Below are 27,881 nucleotides of genomic sequence, written 5' to 3' on the forward strand. Positions count from 1 at the left end.
AGTGACACAAAACGTATTTAACAATAGAAACATTAGGCTTTCAAAACTGTGTGTAATTTTTGAGTGGAAGGAAAAGAACATACCTATTAAGTGCCTTGAACATGTCGGATTTTGTAACTAGAAAACAGCATTTGCGGAAACTGTTACTCTTCTGCTTTCATCTCAAGAAATCTGCTGCAGAAAGTCATCGTTTGCTAGTGGGAAGCATATGGAGAGCACGCTCTGTCAGAAATAACGTGCAGAGATTGGTTTCGACGGTTCAAAGACAACGATTTTGAGATAAGTGAGAAAATGTGCCCTGGTCAGCCGAAAAGGTTTGACGATGGACGTTAGAGGCATTACTGGAGGAAAATTCATCAGATACTTATACAGTTGATTCAGAAATTAGAAAACTGGATACTAGATGAATTGACAGAAAGACATGTTGCAAAACGCCTAATAACTTGTGAAGTGTTGCTTCAAAGTCAAACTCGAAAGTCATTCTAGGATAGCATAGTGACTGGAATGAAAAGTAGATTCATTACAACAATCCGAATCGCGATAAATCATGGGCGCATTGCGGCGAACCATCAACATCAACATCAAAATCGAATATTCACGACAAGAAGATCATGTTGTATATTTGGTGAGATCAACTCGGTGTGATGTACCATGGGCTGCTGCAACTAGATCAAACGGTGAACGCTACAAAGCACAATTACTCAATTTGAATCCACTTAAAGACAAACGCCCACAATATACTCAGAGAAATGACAAGGTCATAAGGCCAAACCACACGTTGCAAACCAAGTGATATCTTGAAGGAACTTCGACGGGATGTCTTAACTCACCCGCCATATTCACCAGACGTAGTCTCTTCCGATTATCATTTGTTTTTGTTCATATAGCATGACTTTTCTTTACAACACTCCACATCTTTTAACTATCTCGAAAACTGGTTCCATGAGTGATTCACCTCAAAGAACCTGCATTTTTTTTTAAATCGCCGAGTCCATTTGTTGCCCGAAAAGTAGGAGAAGGTTGTAGGTGCTGGTGGACACTACTTTCAGTAAATTATAATGTACCATTCCATTGGAATAAACATATGTATAACAAACAGCGAGAATTAATTCAAGTACCCAATAAATAGAATTGTTTTGCTTTTATAAATAGGATTGTTATTTCTATTAAATTTATTTTTAATTCGTAACTGCATTAAAGAACTCAAATTTTTCTCAACCTTGTAGTAAAATTTCCATGAGTAATTTTGCATCATGAATTGGCTCCTTTTGAGCATTACTACTTTGTATTTTTCAGACAGCATGGCATAAATATCAGAAGTCACGATGATAGAACGGAAACGTTGAATTATAATTATATTTCTTCTGAAATGGCTACAATACTACATTTGGGCATGCAGAAATTAAGATGGGCAATGATTCTATTTCATTTAAGAAGTATTCATCCCCTTCCTTGAATTTTTGAAATAAAGGCAATGGGATCTGATGCCCTTTCTAAATACTATTCAACTAAAAGCAATTCACCAGCAATAGCCCTTTTTTGTGCTGTAACACAGGAAGTTTAAGTTTTGTCTGTTACAAATGTCTTGACCATGTCGACATTTTCATGCATAAAATAATAATATCCGTTCATATTATACGATACTGTGTTATGAAACAAAATAAAAAGGAATAGCATTAAAATACTTTTACCATTAAATAAAAATCTCATCACTGTGTAAGCGGGAACTCGAGCTCTTGTCTCCCACCAATCCAGTGAACAGGTATTTCTGTTTAATCTATTACTGTTCTATGTCTACTGTTTCTTTAACTAATTGTACTCTTACCCTGTTGGGATTTTCATTATCCGGATACGATAGAAGCACATCGTAATTATAAAGCACGGAAGTATCGAACCCACAATCTTCGAAGTGTTGTTGTAACTGTACTGCTGTACGATATCCTTCCTCTGTGCCAGCCTGATGAGGAACTAATGTTAAATTCCTGAGAAGAAACAATTCACAATTTAAGACAAAAACAATATGTCTGTGAATGCAAACATGTTTATGCAGTATCTTTAGAAATATGGTAATCAAACTCCGACAGGAAAGGAAAAAATTTACTAATAAACAAGTGTTGACAAACGGTTTTCTAGTTATGAACCGCAAAAAATGCGGAATATCATGTTTTGAAACACTCTGTCTTGAAAACAGGCAGTTCAAGGGATTACGCACGAACTAGTAAGCGCTCAGACAATTTAAGAACATACACAGGAACTAGTATTCGCTCAGACAGTTCAAGGACTTACAAAGGAACTAGTATGCGCTCAGGCAGTTCAACGACTTACACAGGAACTAGTATGCGCTCAGGCAGTTGAACGACTTACACAGGAACTAGTATTCGCTCAGACAGTTCAAGGACTTACAAAGGAACTAGTATGCGCTCAGGCAGTTCAACTACTTACACAGGAACTAGTATGCGCTCAGGCAGTTCAACGACTTACACAGGAACTAGTATGCGCTCAGGCAGTTTAACGACTTACACAGGAACTAGTATTCGCTCAGACAGTTCAAGGACTTACAAAGGAACTAGTATGCGCTCAGGCAGTTCAACGACTTACACAGGAACTAGTATGCGCTCAGGCAGTTCAACGACTTACACAGGAACTAGTATGCGCTCAGGCAGTTTAAGGACTTCACAGGAACTAGTTAGCCCTCAGACAGTTCAAGGATGTACATATGAACTAGTTTGCTCTTAGGTAGTTCAACGACTTACACAGGAACTACTATGCGCTCTATTTAAATATTTATGTTTTACCAATGTACCGGCGAAACGAATTGTTTAAGGAAAGTTGAGGAAGAGGGATACATTTTTAATTACTAATGCAACATTCGATTCGTCGGTACCAGAGAATTCTGAAACTTGAATATTTAGATAGAGTGCAGACTGGTTTCTGTGTAATTTCTTAAAACTGAATTCCTCCAATAAATCGAATTGTTTCTGTGTATTCTGTTTTCTTTGAAATGATCTAGAATCATTAATAACGTCATTTTACTGATTTTTCTTAATTCTAGTTTAATTACACTTTTCTTTTTTCTTGAATTAAATTTTATCTAAAAATATAAAACGTTCATACAGAATAAAATTTAGTTTTCAGAAAGTGTTACACATTAAATAAATTTAAAGAAACAATCAGTGAAATCAAACAATTAAAGTTCTAGTTAATTTAAAACATAACACACAAATAATACCCCAACTTCATGTAAATCAACGGGTTATATTTAGCACTATATGTATAGTAGCCTTCGGCTAGCTGGGGGTTCTGCCCCCAGTCCACCGCGTTTGCTCGGCCTACGGTCTCGTACTTCTTAAATCCACAATTCTACGGTATTTCAAATTTTTTCCTATTTCAACTATCTAAAAGATAAGACCCCTCCAATAAAACACCCATTTAAATAACATGGGAATTTCTTCGTCCCTCCTTTAGACCCCTTAAAAACTAAAAATATTCACTTTTGGGATATCTTCTGTGGGTTAGTACGAGAAGGCTACAATCATACCAAATTTCATCATTCTAATTCTTCCGGAAGTGCGTAAACATTTTGAGGTGTAGAAGATGTCCCATATAAATAACACAGGAATGATTTTTCAGTTCCATATAAAACTACTCTAAAATTGAAAATTTTAATTTTTGGTGACTTACTTAGGTAACAATATCGAAAACGTACAAGCATACCGAATTTCAAGTTTTTATTCCAATTCCAAGTACCTAAAACATGAGATTATAGGTCCAAAAAGGCCCATTTAAATAACATGTGGAATTTCTTTATCCCCTCTTTAGACCCCTTAAAAATTAAAAATATTCACTTTTGACAATTTTCCTGTGGGTTAGTCCAGGAAAGTACAATCATGCCAAATTCCAACTTTCCACGTCAACCGGAAGTACCTCTTTATTTTATGTCAGTTCATGTAGTTTTATATATAGTTAGGATTTATAAAGGATAGCGTAGGTATTCAACATAATTGATAGAAAGAAATAAAGATAGTCAATCTAAATTAATAGTATACTAACTGAATTAAATTTAACCTTACCTGAGAACTGTCCGTATATTGTCAGCGTTTATTCCATCAAGAAAAGAATCAATAATATCTGCTCGTTGTTCTATAGTATTGGGTAGCACAGGATCATATATAGAACTTATTTCTGGAATAGCATATTTTCCAAGAAGAATTCCTACAAATTGGAAAGAAGAAGGAAAAAAGAATTTTAGGAGATTTAATTTGTAATCCTTTACTTTCGAGCTCAATGTTTACTGAATAATCGCTTCCTGCTTTCGAGCGACGATAGAAAAGAAGAAAATATGGTGATCACTTGAAATTTTAAAGTATTTAGAAGTTTCATGCCGAGGAAATTACATGCCGACAAACGAATATTTTTGTTATTAAGTTCGTTCGTTCTTCCCAATGTAAATGTTGTAAATTCCTCTGTCTTTTAGAGTATAGTTAAAAGATGGTACACGTAAGTTTGGACTTTCCTATCACCTTTTATTATAAAAGCTTTCTCTTGAATACAAAATATTAGAAATAAGTATAAGTTCCTCTAATTATCTGGAAGTTTGTTGGTGAAGATGCGTCTTAGAGAGGGGAATGGAAACTCTCAATGACAGAGCGTCTTAGAGAGTATAGGAAAGGTACTTCTCAATGACCAGGCGTTTTAGAGAGTTGGTGGTTTGATCAACCGGGCAAAATTGATGTCTTCTCTGGGGTCCAGACTCCTTTTATGCAGAAATGTTGCTGACTGCTTGCATCTGCGCCACCTGCCGATTGGCGGTAGTGAAAGACGTCTTCTTCATAGCTGTCGTCTGGAGAGTGTTTACTTCAAGCACTTGTGTAGAAGCACATGGTTACATCTAGCACGTGGTGTGAAAACACGTGGAACCTTACAATATGTACACCCATGTCAAAAATTATTGTCGCATGTCTGTAAATATGTTGATGTAGGAATATAATTTGATAACGAATTCGCCCGGTATTTCTTATAATGTTAGTATATGTATAATCGACAAGGATATATATGTGGAAAATTTCATGTCAAAAGAGTAGTAAAGAAGAACAATAAAACGAAAATAAAATTTTCTTGTCCATTTAGCAACAATTTGTTTTACTCATTCTAATTTTCGTATTTATAATTCTTTTCCTATGAAATTCACCACAAATGTACATTTCTCGATTATACACATAGTTATCAGCATTAAAAGTACCCTGCAAAGCCATTATCAAAATATATTCTTACAAGAAGACAGTTATAGATATGCGACAATCATTTTGGACATGAGTGTACATTCCATGCCGTTCAACGTATAGAGACAAAATTTTTTAAACATAAATGATTTTCATAAAATTCTCTAGAGAAGTTCAAATTTTCTTTCCATCCTCCCAAAATTAAGGATAGTTTAGTAAACCATGGAAATAAAAAAAAAAAGTTTCGATTTTCTCAAAAACGGCTCCACCTACATTTTTCTTATTTTATAAATCAATTATTTCAGTAAAAGCCCTATATTATGGTCAGGGTTGGCAAGAACAATGGATTTTATTGAAAAACCAAAAACCCGAGTTTTTGGTTTAAAACAGTTTTTTTTTTTTTTTAACCAGATCTTTTGGTTTAAATAATTTGCTCTATGCATTTATATTGCATATGGCAGAAATAAGCGTTTCGCCTCGGTGTTATTATGCAACTACGGGCTTATTCTAGAAGGGGTCACATAAACTTAAAGCGGAATCCAAATCGCTTCTCGGCTTACATCCGAGAGAAATTGTCCTCCATTTGGACTTGGAATAGCAGCATGGAGTTTCTACCCACTTCACTCCAACACCAATAGTATATTCGTTTACTCGGAAATCGGGACTGTCCCGTTTCATTATAAAGTTGGGTGGTCCGGTAAGTAAATTTCTTAAATCGGGAAACTCCTGCCTTAGCCACGGGAAAAATCGTGTTACTACTTTAAATACAAAGCAATAACGTTAAAATTCTGTTATTGCTTTGCATGTAAAATTTTACGGTCAACGTATCATAATCACTACTCTAAAACTGAGGTATTAAATTTCAAATTTAGTATATCATTCAATAAAATTAAAACAAAGTCCAATCCAAGCTAATGTTGGAAGCTACGTAGGTAGTCAATAAATTTTGCCATTTTCTATCAATATATTTAAGCAACATTGGCTTCTTTATAAAACAACAGGCATTCAGCCAAGCAGAAATATACAATTTGGTTTCCTTTTGTATGTTTAAGCTTAACATCCTTATGTAATACCAAGGTTATCAAGGAGAAGACTCGCTTAAAGTGGCATCCGAACCGCTACTTAGTGTACACTTGAAAGAAGAGTTGTGGTTCGACCGAGAATTGAACATGGGGCGCTTGGATTAAAAGGTGAAAAGGAGATACAACTATATAATAAAACACAAATTCTGACCAAAGCATACATAATCCAATAAATAATAGCGTTACAGTTTCGGCAAAAAATCTTTGCCTTCATCAGACACATTATCTAATGTGTCTGATGTATAATGTACGAGATAATTTGTCTGATGAAGGCAAAGATAGTTTGCCGAAATTGTAACGCTATTATTTATTGGATATGTTTTGGTCAGAATTTGTCTTTCAATGTACAAAACAAGTTCCAAAGCTAGAATAAGTGGTTTTCAGAGATAAAATTAATGCAGATGGTTTGGTGTGTGGAAACATCACCATGAGGTTCACACGATTTAAAGCATTTTTCGTTTTTTCTTTTGTTTTGTTTTTTTGTTTAAACCAGTTGGTTTCTTTTTTTAAAAAAAACAACTGGTTTAAAAGAGCCAACGCTGATTATTGTATAAGCGATTTTACTACAGAACTTTAAGAAAGGGTTTGCTCTTTCTAAACGATTTTATTAAAACTTATTCAGATGATTTTGTTGATACTTCATAATAAATATTTCAGTAACAAGCCAAATTATTTCTTATAAAAAAAATCCACAACGCATAGTTCAGTCTTGAGAATGAGTTCTTCAAAATTCACCGAAAATTCCTTAATATAATTTTCTTCATATTTCATAATTAAATGTTTCAGTAATACTCGGTATACAGCATGGCTTGGTTTACTTTAACAACTGGAAGCAAGAAAGTTTTGTGCGGTGATTCGTACCATTCATTACAGTTTGTTTTCTAGTTTCATTTAAATTTCCTATTTTGTTGAATATACACCTCAATTTCATTTCCTTTTGTAAGAGTCGTATTTCAAATTTTTCATGCACAGCATGTGCCGGCCTCACTGCTGACGTCCCTATTAAACACCCAGTGATATAAAAATAGAATATTTCAGAATCACTTCCAGCTAGGGAGATGAAAGTCGATATATGATTTTTTTATTAAAACAGGTCCCAGCGTTTTCACAAATTACGCTTTTAAAGGAGAAATATACTTGTTGGTGTAGTATGCAAATTTGATCTTACACTTCATCTGTAGCTGTACTGTTTCTCTTATAAAAACAATCTAGTTCTATCATTCTTTTCCTGAAAATATGGATGTAAGTATTTAACAATTACTTATCGTCTTTACGAGTGCAGAATAATACCCGTCGAATATTACATAAACATAGCGGTTTATAGTATTAGACCCCCGCCTCGAAGCTTGGACCCCTCTCAACAAAAATTTCTGGATGTGCGCCTGTGCACAAACTTTGGTCAATCTGTGTTTGGATAATTTGTGTCATTTGTACTTAACATAGGATGCCGCCAAATTATCAATTCCGTTTTCTTATTTGTAATAATAATAATAATAATAATAATAATAATAATAATAATAATAATAATAATAATAATAATTCTCAAAAGCCCAACATTCTTTTTTATAATCTCAGAAATTCCTTGCAGAACATATCGAAATTCACAACCACTTGGAGTTCTGTTTTTATTAGTTCACTGTAACTTATGTTCCTGACATCAGTATATTCCGCTTTTATTAGTTCACTGCAACTTCTGTTCCTGACATTAGTATATTCCTCTTTTATTAGTTCACAGTAACTTCTGTTTCTTACATCAGTATATTCCGCTTTTATTAGTTCACAGTAACTTATGTTCCTGACAGTATATTCCGTTTTTATTAGTTCACAGTAGCTTATGTTCCGGACATCAGTATATTCTGCTTTTATTAGTTCACAGCAACTCCTGTTCCTGACATCAGTATATTCCGCTTTTATTAGTTCACAATAACTTATGTTCCTGACAGTATATTCTGCTTTTATTGTTTCGCAGTAGCTTATGTTCCTGACAGTACATCACAATCGATCGAAACTGCCATAGGATCGAGACAATGTTCACAGACGAAGACTAAAATGTTCAAACAAAATTATACTTACACGTAAACATACGCGCTTTCTCTGTAATCTAAGTTTCATTGTTCAATTGCGTAGTTAACAGTGTATGAGAAATCAGCTCCTCTACTTACCGTTTTTTCCGTACTAACTTATAAAAATATGTTAAAAGTGTTCAGAACTATCATTTCTTTTATTTACGCAAAAAATGAAAATGATATAACGTAATTAAAACGTACCATAAAGCGTAAGGTTTGACAGCCCTATGTAAAACGGAAATAAACTTTCTACCTACCACATATAAACGTGCTCAGTGCAATTGGCACACCCCAAACAAGCGCTGATCCAACCATTTCGAGCAGTTAGTCCATAAACGATTACTAGATGACAAGAAATTACATATTTTTTATTTCATAACACTAACCTAGATAATAATGACCTTCGATTATAACAATCAAAATAATCACTGTACAGACAGAAGAAGAACAAGATGTTATCAGTTTTTTTTAATCAGATCTCTACAAAAAAATTCTTATCACCTGCCTCTACGCTACTAAACAATAACTTATGAAGATAAATGAGACAATTGGGGCATGGATTAGTAAAGAAATTGTGAAAATTGAAAAAGGGAAAATTCCAATTGAATTGAAGTCTGATAACACTTGTTTACAAACTGTTGTTGGCATGGTTACAAGAAATTAGTTAAATAAGGACGGTAACAGAATAATTTGCCATGACTAATGAGTTTATGTGTAGAATTTCATTCTCATAATTAGCAAGTTCAAGGACATTGTATACTTATCTCTGTATAATGACAATTCATGACTCATCAAAGTCTAATGTAACTATACATACTGACAGTGGTATATGTAGAGGGGCTTCCGGGCTTACTTACTTACTATAGTGAAGTATATTAAATATCTTGCAGAATTTTCACATTTTCAGGCATAGCCCCCCCCCCCCGAAAGTTAGAAAAGCCCCCCCGAAACAAAATCGTAAATACGCCACTGCATACTGATATGAATCCGTCTATAAGATTTCCTTTTCTATCGAACCCAGGTCTAATTATCTGTAAAACAGAGTGGCGCCACTATTTCTGAAATAGCACATTATCAAATTTCAGGTCTCAGATAGATTCTGGGTTTAATATTTGTCTGATAGTAATTACACGGACGATTTTTTTAGTTCATTGTAGGCAATAGCCGAATGTAAGATTATCATAAGACTGAAGTAATTTCTTTTCAGACTTGTTTCTTATATTTTACTAATATGTATTATACAAATAAAAAGCCTATCGGCTTTAATCCATTAGTGCACAGCGTCCGATAAATCGGACGCGTGCTTTTATTCATTTTTCGAAGAAACTGTATGTTTTCAGCCCTTTAATTCTTTGTAGTTCGTGATTCTAGGAAGAATAGATAGTAGAATCACGAACTACAAAGAATTAAAGGGCTGAAAACATACAGTTTCTTCGAAAAATGAATAAAAGCACGCGTCCGATTTATCGGACGCTGTGCACTAATGGGTTAAGGTGATAGACATGGCAAAATAAAAATGAAAAAAGAAAAGGAAGAAAAACCGAAAAATATTTCGAAACATTACATCGTTGTTTCAGTCTAATGATACGGCATTTCCAATTTTAGGGGTGAACGAACATCGTTCTGTAAATGTTCCATCTAACTAAAAGATAAAATGAGGCGCCTAGTATCAAAATCGGCCACATCCATTTCTCTTAGCTTCGAGTAATCCCACAAAACGTGCAGTGAAGCTCCATATGCACGCGTACAAAGTTCCATATTTGAATTAGTTTTTTAGTATGAAATATTAAGCTTTTAAACAAAATTCTGTTTCCATGAAACTCCTTTAGATGAATCATATAACAAGCGGTATAAAACTCAATTTCGGTTAAAAATGGATTTCGCGGCTTTTGATACTAGCCGCCTCAAATATGCGCTATCTTTCATCAGTAAGATACAAACCTGCCACGAAATTCCATTACCCCTAAGTATACGATAATAAAGTACATTTTTTGTTTACATTTCTGGTTCTATGAAACTGTGCAACACTGTGTAATACTGTTAAATTGCCCGAAACATTCTAAAGTCTTTTCTAATTCTGATTCAATTCATTAACTTAACTTCAAGTGAAATTAAATCTTTTAGTTTAACTTCCCACGATTATGATCTTTAGGCTAAGGAAGACGATAATTAAGGCAAGTGAATGATAATGGAAAAGCTGGTAAAGTGAGAATATGGGAGGAAACGGAAGTACACCGAGAAAACTCACGGACACGGTGTTGTCCACCATAAACTTATTTGACCGTGGATCAAAAGTTGAATAGAGATCATTACTACTCGCAGTGAAGAAAAGTTGGGAAAATACACTGGGCAGCAGAAGAAAAGAAAATTATGGAATGTAGGAGAATATTCGATAGAATGAAAGATAGAATGGAAGACATTTTAGAGAACAAAACAATGCCATGAAAAGAATGGAACCCAGGTTAAAAGGAGCAAGATCATATGTAGCATACCAGACAGAGTAGAATTGGGAACTGAATGTAGAATATGGACAGGCAAAGCCCAAGTGATTAACTATACCGAGGTTAATCTCATAATCACAGCGGAGAGAGATGCCTTTCGTAAATGATACAGACGGACAGGAGTGGGGACAACATAAAAGGGAAGTTGTGATAATACACGCATAGGAACATTTTCGACTGTATCATGTAGCACACTTCACCCACCAACTTACCTGTCAGTTTGAGCCAAACGGTGAGAAGACGCAGGAGACGTATACATGAACGCAATAGGGTTATGAACCATGAACATTGTAAGAAAATTGAAAATTCTAACAATTGTGTAGTGCGTCGAGTGAATTGTTTCATTTCTAATTATTGCAATAACCGGAAGAATGAACTGGGAAACAGTTTCCTTCTGCTGGTAAACTCAAAAACGCTTTGAATACATTGGAATCAGAATACAAAAAAAAAAAAAAAAAAATCTTTGAGCTTTACGTCCCACGGTTATGCCGGTTAGGCTAAAGGAGACGGTGATGATGAGTAATGAATGAAATGGTGGAATGAAGAAAGTGGGAGGAAACGGGAGAACCCTGAGAAAACCCACGCACACGGTGTTTGTGTCCACCACACGGTGTCCACCATAAAGTTCACTTGGGGGGCTTGGGATCGAACCCGGAACCCCAAGCGCCAGAGGTGAACGCTCTACCACTGAGCCACCGCGGCACCGAATCAGAATACAATAACAATATAGAAACACTGCTATGACGCTATGGCAAGCACCTGAATGTATATGGCGAACATATTGTAAAGTACAGTAAAATATGTATTTTGTGTACCGTAAACCTTTTCCACACATGCACACCATAGCGCTCCTTCTTTCTGGATGGTTCTCCTAGATTGTTTTCTTTACTACTCTTTCTTAAATAAGTATTACTTCTATAAAAAATAATAAATTCTGGGAAGACATTAAAGAGAATCATGCAAGGCTTACATGTATGGCTATAGATAGCCATCGTTAGCCGGTTAACACTCTAAAGTATTGACTTCATTAACGTGCTCGGCAGAAATAATCGCTCTAGCTATCCATTGTAAGAAACAAAGTTCAACATTTCGCTTATATGTATGCGATATTAAAGTAATCGTTATGAGTTAATATGTTAACGGATGGACTCAATTAATGAATTCGGCAGAGATAATCGCTCTAGCTATCTATTGCAAGAAACAAAGCTCAAAATTTTGCTTATATGTATGCGATATTAAAGTAATCGTTATGAGTTAATATGTTAACGGATGGACTCAATTAACGAATTCGGCAGAGATAATCGCTCTAGCTATCTATTGCAAGAAACAAAGCTCAAAAGTTTGCTTATATGTATGCGATATTAAAGTAATCGTTATGAGTTAATATGTTAACGGATGGTCTCAATTAACGAATTCGGCAGAGATAATCGCTCTAGCAATCTATTGCAAGAAGCAAAGCTCAAAATTGCGCTTACATGTACGCAATATGAGCTATAGATAGCCACCGTTAAAATCGCCGTTACCCGTTAACTTGTTAACGGATTGACTTCGTTAACGAACTCGGAAAAGATAATTGTTCTAGCTATCTATCGCAAAAAAAAAAAAAAAAGAGAGAGAGAGAATCGAAAAAACATTTCCAATCAACAATTACTGAGCAGAGTAACAGATGGAAGGATAAAGTTATTAGCAACGTACTCTTATAAGGTTTCACTGCCCGATCGTAATGAAAAAGGTCTTTCGAGTGGCCTAATGTCGTTTTCTATCCATCCTTAACATTTTCAAATTATAATACTATGTAATAAAAGTCTGTATTCTTGAATTGTTTGTATGCTGACCTCACAATATCACCTTATATTCCTATCCTATTTTAAGCTTACTTTTAGGCATCTTATAAGATTGTAATCGTACAAGGGAAGTACATGAAGTGGTACGCGGGGATCTACATGTGTTATATATAGTTGGAAAGGTCACATTGAGTACGCCTCACATGCAAATATCTCGCTTGAATGGGACGTGGCGACCATTTAAAAATCCAAACAAGGCACGCTCCGAAACATCACAAAACCTGGATAAAATAGGAAGTTGTGACATAATTGTTTTGAGACGTGGTATGTATAGATTTAAAAGGTAGCCAAATACGAATCTGACATCAAATATTTACAAATCAAAATGGCAGATCCAACATGGCGGACGCAAATACAAAAAAAAAAAAAAAAAAAACAGATCTGAAATTGGCTATATGGAGATATTCGACATCGCTATGTTAAAAGTGGATCAAAATGGTGGATCAAGATGGCGGACAAAATCCAAAACAGTGGTATAGAACTGAAACATTGGGATGACAGTAAAAATGTGCGTGTTTTGGAGTAAAAATATGCCTTATACTTCGACAACTGTCTTTCTGGTATCACACTACACCGTTTACACTTGTAGCCCCTAGGTACGCACTCCTGTGCATAACATGCATGTGAGAGGATGAGGGAAAGAGTGTAGAATGAATAATGATAATGGCAGAGTTAAAAAAAAAAACAGGTGTAACACAGGCTTTTACGACAAAATATATAAGAACATGCATTGCGGAATTTTTTCTGCTTGCAGTTATGATAAATAAGCTCGTCGAAAGAAAAATTAACACCCTTGACATCTGAGCTTTACAACGACATATAACACATGCCGATCCTCGCATATCTCTTCGGAGTCGGGGGAGGAAGTTGTCAGTAAAATAATTATTGTCTATGATTGCAATCTGTTTGCAAACAAAACTTTCATGTGCACCACAAAAACTTTCCTTCATTCAGTGGCTCAATTTTGGCATGCTTGTATAGCAAAGACGCACCCTGTTTATTGTAAAATATAGCGTGCTCCTACTTGCCCCTTTATGTACTATCCATATTTTCTACTACATGCATAATAATCACGTATGTCCGTTCTGTACATATGGTTTAACCTTTTTGTCCGTCATATTGTATCCCTCATATTGCGTTTTGCATTTTTAACATTGGATTTGTACTCCGCAACTACGAAACCCTCTATATACCCGCTTTCAGTTCCATAGCAGTGTTTTGCATTTTGTCCGTCATTTTGAATTTTACAATTTTGTTATCCGATTCATTCAAAGCGACGTCGAATTTCTCTATATACTCATTTTCAGATCCATAACTTGGTTTTTGTAATTTGTGTCTGCCACATTGGTTCCGCCATTTTGATTTGTAAACATTTGATGTCGGATTCGTATTCAGCTAGTTTTTAAACTTATATATACACCACGTCTCCAAAGAATTACATCATAGCTTCGTATTTTTTCAGATTTTCAAACGGCCGCTGCGTCCCCTACAGACACCATTCAAGCGAGATATTTCATATGTAAGATGTACTTGATATGCCCTTTCCAACGATATATAACACATGCAGATCCCTACGTACCACTTCACATACTTCCCTTATTAATGTATATACGTCAGTGTATTATCTCCAGAAGATAATTTTTGAACGTAAGCGAATTTTTTTTTTTCAATAGACAGCTGTAGCTATTATCTCGACCAAATTTGTTAATGGAATCAATCAGTTAAGATCATCAAGCGTTCCGATGACTTTAAGAGTAGATATCCATATTTTATATCCCATACACGAAAGTATGCGCTGAGATTAGTTTTTTTTTTCTTTTAGGTTAAAAATGTTTTTGAGGCTAACAGATTTTGTAGTTAAACCTGCAAAATATATTGATGAGTATAAAACCTCACACACTTAGCTATTTGAGATTTTATATAAGGACAACAGTATTTTTGTTGTTCGACATCAGTTTAACTGAGGCGCGCAACACAGAAATTGTTGTTGGAAGGGGTCCAAACTATATGGGGGGGGGGTACAATACTAAGCTATGTGGTATTAAACGGGTATTACCTGACCAGCGAACGAGTGCGGGCGGTCGGTTTTGGAACTAAAATACGAACAACAGTGTTTCTAACTAGATTACTTGTAAATAATCTATCACAGTTATTTTTGTCCTGTTCATAATAAACCACTTCACCCATATGTTTCAGTTATGGCATACACTGTTTCAAAAGTTATGTAAGTTACTTCCAGAACATTTTAAAGGACTTGCAAACAAAGCACATGCAACCTCCATATTAATTTGGTAATAACTTGCTAATAAACTAACCTCAGTGTTGTACAAAGAAACACTAAGAATTTTGTAGCATTCGAGTGTAACGAATTCCTACTTCTCCTATTAACAAAACCTATAAGTTCATCTTTGTAAATCAAAGTTATACTTTGGCAACTGTGCTTTCATTGTTTAAAGTAAGTTTTGTTGTATAGTTTTGAGGTAAGACGTATTCGAAATTGAGAGCAAGTTGGAACATGTGATCTCCGATCAATTGTCTAAGGAGTATCTTGAGTAACAACATTCTTTTGTATTGAAATTATTTTCGGATGTGCTGAGGTTCGGTCAGAGAGAAATTGATAATCTTTGACCGCTACACTCCTAACCATCTCCGAAGGAGACTTGGATCCGCCCTTGATTGAGATGGTAGATAAGGTTAACTTTCTCTGATGTCTAACCTGTCATTATTTAGCATGGTTTAATAATTTTAAAATCCAGTATTTCTGCCATATTTGGAAACTTTATTTAAAAGAAATATAGCCAATGTTACATTGCGGGCGGTAGGGGAGCAATTAAACTTTAAGTGGGGTACCCGACAATTGAATGTTTCTTATAACTTCTGTGAAATTCAGAAAAAACATAATTACATATTAAAAAATAAAACGCAAAACATATTTTCAAGGTACCTCTCCCAAGTTTCAAAATTATTTTGTGTGTGAAAACAGTAGTGTTAATTCTTTGTCGCCTGAAACCTAGAGTTTGAAAGAAATTCAGACGGAGTTCAAGGGGAATTTATGAAAGTTGTGAAATAAATAAAAGTTGTGAATTTATTATGTGTTGAAGCAATTATACTTACGCTTACATTACTCATACGCTCATGTTTTATCAATACTTTTATTCCACATTTACCAAAAGGCTAGATTTCGATAATAATCCTAGAAGAAAGATGCATTGTAATAAGATTTTACAAGTCAATCCCGAAAGACAAGCTATCCAATAGCCCTTTAAAGAAAATGAAGGAAAAATTCTTCACCTCCTTTTCTCCAAAATGTTTATATTCAAAAAATGAAATGAAATTTCTTTAGTTTAACGTCCCATGATTATGCTCTTTATGCTAAAAGAGACAGATGACTAATGAAAATGAAGGATTGTAAAATTAATTTTTGGGCTCTCACTTGGATTTCAACCCAGAACAACATACAGCAAAGGTACATGCGCTAGCCAATAGACCAACGGAGAGAACTTCCATACTTCTCGAGTGGAAACGTATCGGAATTCATTCTTGGTTAAAACTCGAAAAAATAATTTATTTGTCAACCGATAAACTTACCCTTAAAACAAACACAAGAATCGCGAACCTTAACTTGATTTAAACTTCTAATGTATTGTGCAAATCTCTAAGCTATCAATCCTACATTAACCTTTTAGTAATTGGCATCGTCATTCCTGAGTTTTCAGGTTGCACCTGTTCTATAATGAAATCGAATAAAACGTAATCAATTTTTATACACATTTACGTGCTATGTTTTTAAATTGTTAATTTCCGTACATACGTCATTATACACAATACATCTGCATTATTGCAAGAATGATGAACCATTCCTGCATTCAATAACTACTATATAGTTTATGGCGTTCTTTATTAAGCGCAAAGAAATAGGCTACTTAATAACATGTAAACTGTAACTTTCAAAAATCGTTGGATACACTGCAGAGTGACGCTCTCCGCTCCGCTGTCCCACCGCGCTTACCTAGAAACTGATGTAAACACAACAGCAGCGCTATCCTCCAAAAACCGCACTAATGTCCTGGTCAGGTAATATTATTCTGCACTTGGAAAGACAATAACTAATTGAAAAATACTTCCACATATACTTTCAGAAAGAAAATGATAGAACTAGATTGTTTTTATAAGAGAAAAAGTAAGATAAAATTTTCATCCTACATAAATTATTTTCCTGTTAAACAAATATAGTTTTATTGAGAAATTATACAAACATATGTTGAATTAGGACGTTTTGGGGGGATGGGATCTGGTAGAATACTCCCCTGTGGGTGTGTCCTGGTTTAACCTCGAATACAAGAATTTTTAATTTAAAAAATATTCATGATGTTAACTTCATATACTTGAGGTACGAGACTAACAGCTTCAACTACCAGCAACGAGTTTATTTATTCTGATAATCGATTGACTGCATTGTTCATTTGTCTACTCGACCTCCATTCTTACAATGATGACGAGGGATGCATATGTTCATTCGTAAAGAACAAGCATCTCGCAAAAGCTCCATCAATTCTTGTTCTTCCAGCACACAAATACGATAATAGTTTTATTTGATTCTCCATATGTCTTGTATCTTCAAAAAAAACATAACGAAAAGAATTTTGTCTGCAAAAACTACCTACAGCTCACAGATGACGAGAACCAAAAAAAAAAAAAAAAGGGTAAGCGGGGAAAGGTCAACGACACAGTCAAGTCCATTTTCGGTTTTTGAGGTGTGGTCTATACTTAGATGTCGTCTGCTACTCCGGGTAGTTATCTGTGAGCTATTCCGTGGTATCATCTGAAAACCCCTGCGAAAAGTGGGCGAGCCCATACCTATGTCACACTACTTCTGCTAGGGTTCTTCTCGTCATCTGTCAGCTGTATTTGCCGAATCCAACAAGATCACAATATCATGTTGACAATCTTGAAGTTATGTCAACTTGTTGACATTATTCCTGATTTGTAGATAAGCAGATTTCAGTATCTGAATTACCCTTGAGTTGTTTCTTGTCTAGTAATCATAATTACTTTTTTACATAATACACTAAATCTTGCGTATCATCAGGAAGATTGATCAAGTCTATAAAAATATGATAAAAATAAAATAATAATAAATCAATGTTGCTGACACATTATTTGTAAGTACTCTGTGGCTGCCTATTAAACTTTAGACAATAGAAGGTTCTATAAGTGGAATCATTTGGAAGCTTAAAGCAGATGGGAGTTTTGTTTTAAACATTAACAATGGTTGCGACTCCATTGATATTTGGTGTTTCCCTTGGAATTAGCGTTTTCATTGCAGGTAAAGTGTATATTCTTATTTACTTTTGTTTGGGGTTTGCCAACCTAAGTAAAATTTGCATCGTGGCACTATCTTTGATAATAATTGTAATGAATAATAATAATAAAAGCAAAAGGCAAACTGTATATTAATGATTGACTTAGGTTCAAACTTCGTCGCATGGAGTCGCCACTGTATTGTAGTGATCGTAAATGGTCCAAAATTACAGGTCTCCCTTTAATTCCAATAAAGGTCTATTGCAATGTCGTACTCAAAGGGGATTCTGGGTTTAAACCTCCTTGAGCAAAATATTATGCCAACATAAACCAATACAGAAATCACGCTTGCCATGAAAGTATATGACATTGAGTGTTTAATTCCATTGATGATAGTCTGCATACGCCACTGGTTTGTTGTATATCCTAATGTTACAAAGGAAAGTTATGATCGTACAGTAACTTAAACCTATTCAGTTCTAAACTTTTGATTTTGAGTTTAGCATCCCTTTCAGCAGTGAGGCTATATGAGAAGGGGACACACAACTTAAAGGGGGATTTGGATCACGAACTCCCGCTGGAAATCGAAGCCGGATCTCCCACGTTAAAGGCACGTACGCTAACTGCTAGTCACGAGAGAGCTCAGTTCAGAAATTTTGAATGATAATTAATTTAGAACCAGTGACAACGGTAGAAGAGGTCGAATTTCTTCTGTTGCTTTTGGCTGACCCTCCCCGACTGTCCACAGACATGTATCGTAATTGAGGCCTATTCCGGAAGAAGGGCACATAGACCGTTTCCGTGAATGGAGAAAATGAGCCTTAAAGATTTTATCAGAGCATATGTTATTGTTATATGCTCTGATAAAATCTTTAAGACTCATTTTCTCCATTCACGGAAACGGTCTATGTGCCCTTCTTCCGGAATAGGCCTCAATTGTAAGTCAAGTAATGTAAGACAATTATTTTTGGTATTTGGTATTTGATGAAATTTTATTGCATTATGTGTTTATATGATTGAGTGCAAGGGTCCATTCTCTTTCATAGGACATAGAGCATGGTGTATCCTTCTCAAATTTTGGCAGGAGTACTTAAAAACACCCTTTGATTTTTGGAATTGCTATGAAGTAAAATTTGATAAATATTCTCAAGGATTCGAGTAGATACTTCTATACATTTGGTTGCTTCACCGCATAATGGCCCTCCTACCCTTCAATGGTGATTACAGAGTGAAATTATTGTTGGTGAAGTCGATTTTATGATGTACCTATCATGTTTCAACTCCCTAATTTTTCCATAGTCATAACCACAGACCATGAGTCATAACCACAAGCATAAGATTCAAAGCGTGAAATTGTTGGCATATATAAATAGGTTTCAATAATTATGTATAAGATTTCAAGTCTAAAATTTGGAATTAATCAGAGGCAGCAATCAACCAATCAAATAACTCTAGACCAAAGATCATTGACTATGTATGAGTCTTGGCTACAAACCTGAAAGAGGCGTTTACACTTGACGATTGGTGGTCGATTTAATTGAATGGCATCACTTTCAACTTAGTGGACTGTGTAAATAGAACTTTGATTGAGTCGCCTGCTAGTAAAAGGCGACTAGACTAGCGACTGAATTGAAAAATGTTCTATTTTCTGCGGTCGATTTCATCAAATCGACCAACGAAATCGATTAGGTTTCCTAATGGAAACATTTCATTCGTCGCTGGGCGAAAGTAGAAGGCGAGTGCTTTGAAAATGGCCTGTTTAAGAACTAATGATGTTATATTACTTATTGCGTTAAATAATAATTAACTGACTGTAAGTGAAATAAAAAGAACGCAACAAAATAATTGCTTTTAAGAAGTGTAGTACAGGTGCGGTGAACATATACCGACAAAGGAAAAAATATTTCATGAGACTGCTGGTCACTTCATAAAGAAGTTCGTATCCATGGTGTTAAGGTTGGTTGGGTTTCTCGAGCTTCCGTTTTGTTATTATTATTATTATTATTATTATTATTATTTTTTTTTTTGTTTAATACAAGTGTTATTTTTGGTTTCTTTTACACTGGCTTCATTCTTTATAGTGCATGGACATCCCTGGCGCCGTTATTTTTATTATCTACAATGATTTTACTTTATAATAATCTTGTTTAATACGGGCGATTTTGGTTACACCTTCTGTCGTGACCACATTTTTTAGTGGAACAATTTTCGATGTTTAATACAATTTAACTGTCTTCTAACAATTTTTGTGCAATAGCCGACTTAGCTACCGAGGCTGCGACTTAGATATTACATCCACACTTTTGGTTACCGAGGGAAGTGAAACTTTCATGAAGTAGTGTATATACGAACCTTGGGTGCCACGCAAATAGATTTGAAGAAGGTATCAGTAAAATCAAACTATTAAAATTTTATAATTCTAATAATGTTATAGTGTGCATAATATTAAACTTTGTTCCGAAAAACTCCAATTCGTTTCAAATAAAATAGATGAACCATACAAATAAATGTGCTAAAAAAATAAAGATTGCGCAGGTTTTTAACATTGGTTATGTGGTGGTAAAATGGAATAAAGGTGATCAAGAAACGTAAATAGTGAAGCTATTTTAGCATATATATCGATAGTTTAGCATAGCGAACTGCGAGGTAATAGTGTGTATGAATATGCTTTCTACATTAAAAATTTTCACATGTTAGGAGTTATCTGCAAAACAATTTGAGATTAATTACCCAACTTTAGTAGCTTTTTAAACGATACTTCTGCAATATCACCTAGAAGTATGTACACTGATTACATCGATATGCAAAGATTAAATTATATATAAACATTCTTACAGGACTTACCCTAGGCCGATATGGGATTCCAAATACACCTAATGACGTCTATCATCTTGAAGGCAGAGCTGACATTATTGACTCATTTCTAAATGAAGTTAGTGCTGACAATATACGTACTTATTTAAGGTGAGTTAATTCTAACATGTGAATGTACGGATGTTGGTATTTTATATTATTTAATATATAATTATGAGACTTACAAGCTATGCTATGTAGAAGTGTCGGAGGTTTTATAGAACGGCTATTTCCGTCCGTCTATTTACGTATCAGTCCGTCTGTCGACAGGTATTAGAGCAAAATGGCAAGTGATAACGAGAGAGAGTTTACTGCAATTCATTCAGCGTTACAAGAATAGGTCTCCTCTTTGGATATGGTATACATGAAGCTGCATCAGTTCCCGAAGGAGCAGGACGCTCATACTTTTAGGGATTATTCATTGAGTATGTACGAACTTACAAAAGGGGTAACAAAGCGTCTTTTATGTACTTATCGACTGATACGAAAATAAAAAAGAACGTACCTGTGCTTTATATCTGCATGTGTAGTACCCTTGTACTTTATCTATGACTATGTGTGTGTGGGGGGGGGAGGGGGAATTTAACGCATGTCTTGTGCACATGGATACTTCTTACTATTGCACTACGTAGAAGATTTATGGTATTTCATGTAGAAGTGGTAATAGAACACAGAAGAAACGCAGATCAGGGGGTTCTCATGTATACTATTACCTCATATTCTTTCTCAACCCTCTATTTAAACCAAAAGTGTGGAGGACATGGTGGCTTAGTATTAGAGTGCTTACCCTCTGGTGTGTGGGGTCCCAGGTTCGATCTCTGGTAAGTAAGTTTGTGGAGGACAATATTGTATCCATGGGTACTCCCACTTCCTCACACATTCTTATTCCACCAAATCTTCAATCATCATTCTCTACTTGTTTTATTATCCTCTCCCTTAGTCTTAACGGACATAATCGTGGGACGTTAAACTGAAAAAAATAATTTCATTCCATTTTTGATACCAAAAGAGGTAGAAATAACCCATTTCCGGTTTCAACATTGATCACTGTACAGCAAAAATGGTAGTAGATGGTGAGAAGCGGTCTTCTGCAATCCATTTTTTGTCCAAAAGACATATTTCAACTGCACTCTAACATCTGTAATATAACTGGAAGCGGTAGAAATTTGTTACCACTCTCAATTTCAACATTCATTTTTTTTAGTTTGTAAAAATGATAATATAGAAAGCGAGAAATTCCTTCAGGATCCAAGAATATGATTCATCTTGTTACCTTTTATTCCTCTACTCAAGCAGGAAGCATTGAAATCTATACGATTTTCGGTTTCAATACTGATCACTATAGTAGAAAAAACTGTAATAGCTAGTGAAAAGCAGATTTTTATATGGATTCAATACTGCAAGAATGTTCCACCTCCAACTTTATTCCTCTATTGCAAACCGGAAATAGTAGAACCTGGTTTTAATATTAGTATTCGTAGAGGAAAAACTGTAAGATATAGCGATGAATGAATTCTTGGTACGGCTTCAGCGTTCCAAGAATAAGTTCCGCTTCTAACTTTATCTCTCTATTACAACCGGGTGTTAGAGATTTACTGCTTCCGGTTTCAGTTTTGAATTCGCGTTCTAACGTAGTTTCTTAATGTGAAACGAAATTCACTTGTTCGAGAAATAGGGACAAAATTTAAATTTTGCAAGATAAATTGTTGCTCTAAGCAGTTTGTTTTATTTTACAGCTCATGATAGAACTAATACGCTATACACAGTTTAAAATGAATAATACATTACACTAAATATACAATTAACATTCTAGTCTAAGCTTTCCAAAGGAATGAATACGTGGATTTGATTTTTTGTGTTTGTTCCGGATTCGAATTCTATGTTAAATTTTCCTTTGCAAAAGGACTATAAACTGAAATGGTTTTTTTTTTTTTTTTTTTTTTTTTTTTTAAGTTTATCGAATTAAGATGTTACGTAGTGATATAAGGTGGAAATTTTTCCACTACGTACACCTTTCCGGAAAATTTTCCGTTCTTCACAAATATCGAATGTCAAATAGTAATTCCTCATCATTAAAGCTTATTAAGTTATTCATCTTTATGTAAACCAATCTTAATTTATCAGTTATGATACAACTAATTTCAGAGTAGTGTGCAAACAATTTTATGGGTTGTAGTTATTCCATGTTGTTTGAAATAGTATATATAGTAGTAACAAGTTCAGTTCATTATTATAAATTCTAGCTTTAAGATTGTAGTCAGGAAAACTTTGTATTATAATACAAAGCTAAAGTTAAAAAATATATAATAATTTATATATTTATTAATATAATAATATATTATTATATAAAAAAATATAATTATAATTTAATTATAACTTAAAAATAATAATTATAATATAATAATTGTGTAAAAGAATGATAAACCAGAATACATTAACTGTATTGTAGAAAAATACATCTATAATCAAAAAAGCATTATCTCTTTATTTTATAAATTAAAATGAGGTTACTTATTGTGTGTGGCTTACTTATTGCTTTATACCTTTCTTCTTCTTTGTAGCTTTGCACATTTTTCTTTTTTTAAATTGGAAGAACAGTTGCACAGTTACATTGTACATCACTTACAACTTAATCTCCTTTGAAAATGAATATGTGAATAAATGCTTATTTCGAAAAAAATTTTCAGTATTTGCTTCAGTGATTTATTTCAATCAAACTTTGGAATATTGGGTAATCAAAAATTTATAGTAATTACTCTACCGTAGCCCCACATTTCATATATTATGAAACTACATTAAATGTAGGACAGTAACATATCACGTGTCTGAAACTGATGAAACATCAATATTTTGATTTTCCGTTATCAAAGGGAAAAGGTACATTATATTTTTCTAACATACATGTATGTATTTTCTAGAAGTAAAGAATTAGATTTTTCATTTTATGAAACTATCTTTCTATCCGACATCCATTACAACTCGTAAAGTTGACGACACAACAACGATGTAAAAACAACGAACAAATCAAACAATTTTTTACGAATTAGAAAATTTTTATCATTAGGTCTAATATTACGTATACTAATAAGTGTAATTTAATACAACAATTCACTGTATATTTCGATTTTTGATTTTTCTTGGTTAATACTGTATCTCTCTCTCTCTCTCATATATATATATATATATATATATATATATATATATATCTTGCCTTTAGGTTTTTCCTATGTTGGTAAGGCATCTTTCACTTTATGGAATAGCCAGACGTTTCGGTTCATAATATCAAGGTTTAAAATGCTATTTTTTTTTTTTTTAATAAGGAATTTGACTTTGGTGCCGCACTTAGCGGGAACATCGCAGAGTGCTATAACGGCAGAGCAGTTCCAACAGCATTTTCTCGACAATGGATTCGATACTGCAAAAATCTACTCATATGATGTTCTCCTGTCATACCCTGACAACGACAATCCCAACAAGGTGAGGTACTTTGGTATCTGTAGAAAAAGTAACTGTTATTATAGACTTATCTATTATAAGCCTATTATGTAGCCAATTTAGACTAATGATGCTACTTTCATAAATGCTAATAAATACAACATCAACCATTGCAACCTACACTGAGAAAAAAATTGTAGTTGGCGTACTTGAAAAGGTAGGTTACATGCGTAATTCCTGTAGTTTTTGGAGGCGGTCACGATCTCAGATACAGATACACGTATATAATATATGGCTGACTAAGGTAACAAACATATATGTATGTAATAGAGGAAGACTGTTAGATATCAGAGATCCTGCAACGGCATGATATAACATCTAAGGGCAGTGCCTATGTAGCATACGGATAATGTATGCTCCGTACTGATTTCTGTAGTAAACAAGATGATTCCGTATATTTGTACAATATACCGCTGTCCAGAGAACGGATTTTTCTCAGTGTAACCTGCTTGATAATCGGGGTGAATAACAAAATTCAACAGGAACAGTTCAAGCGTTTCATTAAGTATGTAAAACAATCTAGTAAAAACAAAGTGTTACTACGGACTAGTGTTGCTTACGAGACGAGACCAGACGAGAAATAAGTTTATCTTGTTCTCTTTTGTAAATTTATGTAGAAAATTTATGCATTTATTTTTCCCCTAATTTCACATACAAGTTACGAAAGTCCTTTCGAGAGATCCACGAAGGGTTGATATAATAACATTGAAACCATATTTATAATTGGAATACACTAGACTCTCACTAATCCGGCAAGTCCTGGCACATATGGGTGCCGGAGTAGCGGAAGTGCCGGATTATTGAGGGTCTGATATTTATTTGATTTATTTATCTTGTTTTTTATTTATTTTGAAAACATAGGGGATATAATATATTGTACTTTATTAAATCGAAGGATATAATTTTAAAACATAGAGATATGCTTTATTAAATCCAAATATATACATTAATTTTCAAATTAAACTTAGTCCTTGAGTAGTATCACTCATTATGAAACATGTTCCTAAGTTTTAACTGTCGCAATGATGATACGCGACGGTGGCATGCTTTATCACGCAACCGAACTGTAAAGAATGATACAATTTCGAATACGTACAGTATATAAAGCATTGTTTAACTAAGCATTGTTGCGCATGCTCACGATAATTAATTGTGCACGTGTTTTTGGTTGGATGTGCGCCGAATTACTGAGAGGCCAAATTAGCGAGAGTCTAGTGTACATTGTGTAATGACTCGCGCATCTATCAACCTTGATAAACTCTCTTCATTGCGTTCGTATCACTTTATTAATTTATAGTGTTTATACTATGAATCACCTAACATTAAACAGTGCTTGAGATCTAAGACTTGCGTTAACTAGTATTGCCCACGAAATCTCAGTAATTTTTCGTGTCGTCTCGAATTTAAAAAGACACATACCAGTTCTCATTGCGGATCGGTCTTTGCAAAATTTGTGGATTGTAACACAATTGAAAAAAATACAACAAACAATTATAACTCGCTATGACAATTATCGCAATCTAGAACGAGACTCGGCAAATGCAGAAACGAAGTTGAAAAAAATCAGTCGGCCCAACGAAGTTTAAGCTGAATGTTGGCTAACTAACAATTTGCCATCATTTGCCCACAGGCAGAGGAACCTGAATTCTGCATCTTTTTATATTACGAAAGCAAAAGTAACAAAAATAAATCCTATGGTGACATTGGTGATAAAAGAAATTGGCTATATTAACAAATGAAAATATTTTACATATTTTAAGAATATATATGTATTTTAGGTGATCGTCCTGGACGAGACAGGAGCTGTAGTTTCTGTGTCGCAACCTCAACAACCTCCTCTTGGGGCCGAAGAGGAAAACAATGATGACGTAACCACAACATTCAACGCATATTCAGCGACTGGAATCGTAGAGGTAAAATAATCTTGTTTTTTTGTAGAATGTATTCTTGTTCTTAACGTTCTTATTTACAGCATTAAAGACTAATTATATTATAGTAGTACTTTGCTCATTAAACACTCTACGATCTCTTTAACTATGAACTCGTACGTAGTTTATAAAAAATACTCTTATGCAATATTCCGTTCGGATGGTGTTAAGGCCGAGAATGGTGTCTCGATAGCAATGAGAAACGAAATGGTAAAAAAGCATAATCAAAATGAAATGTTGTAGGACTGTTTGAAGTTTGTAAAGCTAAATGCAAAACTAGTGGATATTCTGATAATACAAGTATGGTTTATATACCAACAACCGACCATGTTGATAATGAAGTAAAAGCAATATATTAGGAGATTAGTGACATATTGCATCAGGACGGACGAGGTAAGGTTAGCGCCATAGTAACGGCAGACTCAACAGCATAATAGGAGGAGCTCCAACTAAGGTGGTAAGATCATTTGTACTAGGCAGAAGAAAAGCAAGAAGCCAGATGGTTTTCAACTTTTGTAGGCAATATGATATTGTGATGACAAATACGTGGCTTGAAAAAGGAAAACAGAGCTTGTACATCTAGAAACGTCCAAGGGACAAGAAACGCTACTAAAGTGATTGCACTCTTGTCAAGCAACGTTTCAGAAATTGAATACAAGACCTAAAGACTCTACCAGAAACGGACATTGATTCGGATCACAATCTTCTAGTGACGGAAGTGCAAACCTGGTTAAAGTCAATCAAGAAAAATGGAAGGAGAAAACCAAAATTGAATTTAGAACGACTAAGTACTATAGAGAATGATGTGAATGAAGAGATATAAGAAAACCTGTGCAACGGACAATATGGTAGGCAGCGTAGAAACTAGATGGGGGAAAAGTTAAGCAGATTCTGCTAGATACATTCAAGAACCAGTGACATATTTTGTGGGCTACCGGGCCTACCGGCGATAGCCTACAATATTACAAAATAAAGTTATTCTAATATAAACTAAATTATATTGATAATTTTCTACTTTAGTATCTTGTTTCAATGATACAAGTTTCTGAGAACTGTATATATTTAGAAAGATCCACTAACTTCTTCGCATACAATCTATCTCGCTATCTTGAGAGGTATTCGATATTGACAACGCAGCAGTAACCACTCTCTAGCTACTACAGCAAGAATCATTTCGGTGCCTTCTCCTTTGCTCCACCTCCGCCCACAGCGTACGAACGGGCTGCCAGGTAGCACTAGCTGTCTCTAGAAAAATCGGTTTCTCGGTCGTGAGTGAAGAGTAAAGGGAAATTACACGAGGAATGACAAGGCATTTTGGAGGTCTCTGAGAATTGTCTCGGACATCTTGTACCTCCTTCGGTAGATAATTGCGTCAATGCGACAAAAAATTTGTGTTTTACAATATTTTGCGATAGTTGGCATAGCTGTTATAAATACTTGTTTCATTATTTGCGTTTCGTTGCCAAGGCTCTTGCAGATTGAGGCTTCTTCGTTGACTAATCGCCTATTTCAGCGTTCTTTATTACACGATTTTCTTCCATTTTTCTGGTGAGTAGAGTTACCCATATCCATAACAAAAGTAGGGTTTCTTC

At 34.6% G+C, this 27,881-nt stretch overlaps 2 protein-coding genes across 2 annotated transcripts in view; one reads left to right on the top strand and one right to left on the bottom strand.

Moving 5' to 3' along the window:
- LOC145663611 (N-acetylated-alpha-linked acidic dipeptidase 2-like) overlaps window positions 1–8,763 on the bottom strand; it is a 59,632-nt gene extending 50,869 nt beyond the window's left edge. The window contains exons 1-3 of the mRNA XM_081729719.1: window positions 8,625–8,763; window positions 4,071–4,212; window positions 1,826–1,982 (exon numbers count right to left, since the gene is read on the bottom strand). Of these exons, the coding sequence (XP_081585845.1) occupies window positions 1,826–1,982; window positions 4,071–4,212; window positions 8,625–8,682 (357 nt within the window). The 5' untranslated portion in view covers window positions 8,683–8,763. The remainder of the gene's footprint in view (window positions 1–1,825; window positions 1,983–4,070; window positions 4,213–8,624) is intronic.
- A 9,119-nt stretch (window positions 8,764–17,882) lies between these two features.
- Window positions 17,883–27,881, top strand: part of LOC145663612 (N-acetylated-alpha-linked acidic dipeptidase 2-like) — a 68,871-nt gene continuing 58,872 nt past the window's right edge. The window contains exons 1-4 of the mRNA XM_081729720.1: window positions 17,883–18,038; window positions 20,851–20,977; window positions 24,187–24,343; window positions 26,140–26,274. Of these exons, the coding sequence (XP_081585846.1) occupies window positions 17,981–18,038; window positions 20,851–20,977; window positions 24,187–24,343; window positions 26,140–26,274 (477 nt within the window). The 5' untranslated portion in view covers window positions 17,883–17,980. The remainder of the gene's footprint in view (window positions 18,039–20,850; window positions 20,978–24,186; window positions 24,344–26,139; window positions 26,275–27,881) is intronic.

The sequence above is a fragment of the Thermobia domestica genome, chromosome 11, assembly GCF_964235325.1.
Source record: "Thermobia domestica chromosome 11, izTheDome1.hap1.1, whole genome shotgun sequence".
NCBI lineage: Eukaryota > Metazoa > Arthropoda > Insecta > Zygentoma > Lepismatidae > Thermobia > Thermobia domestica.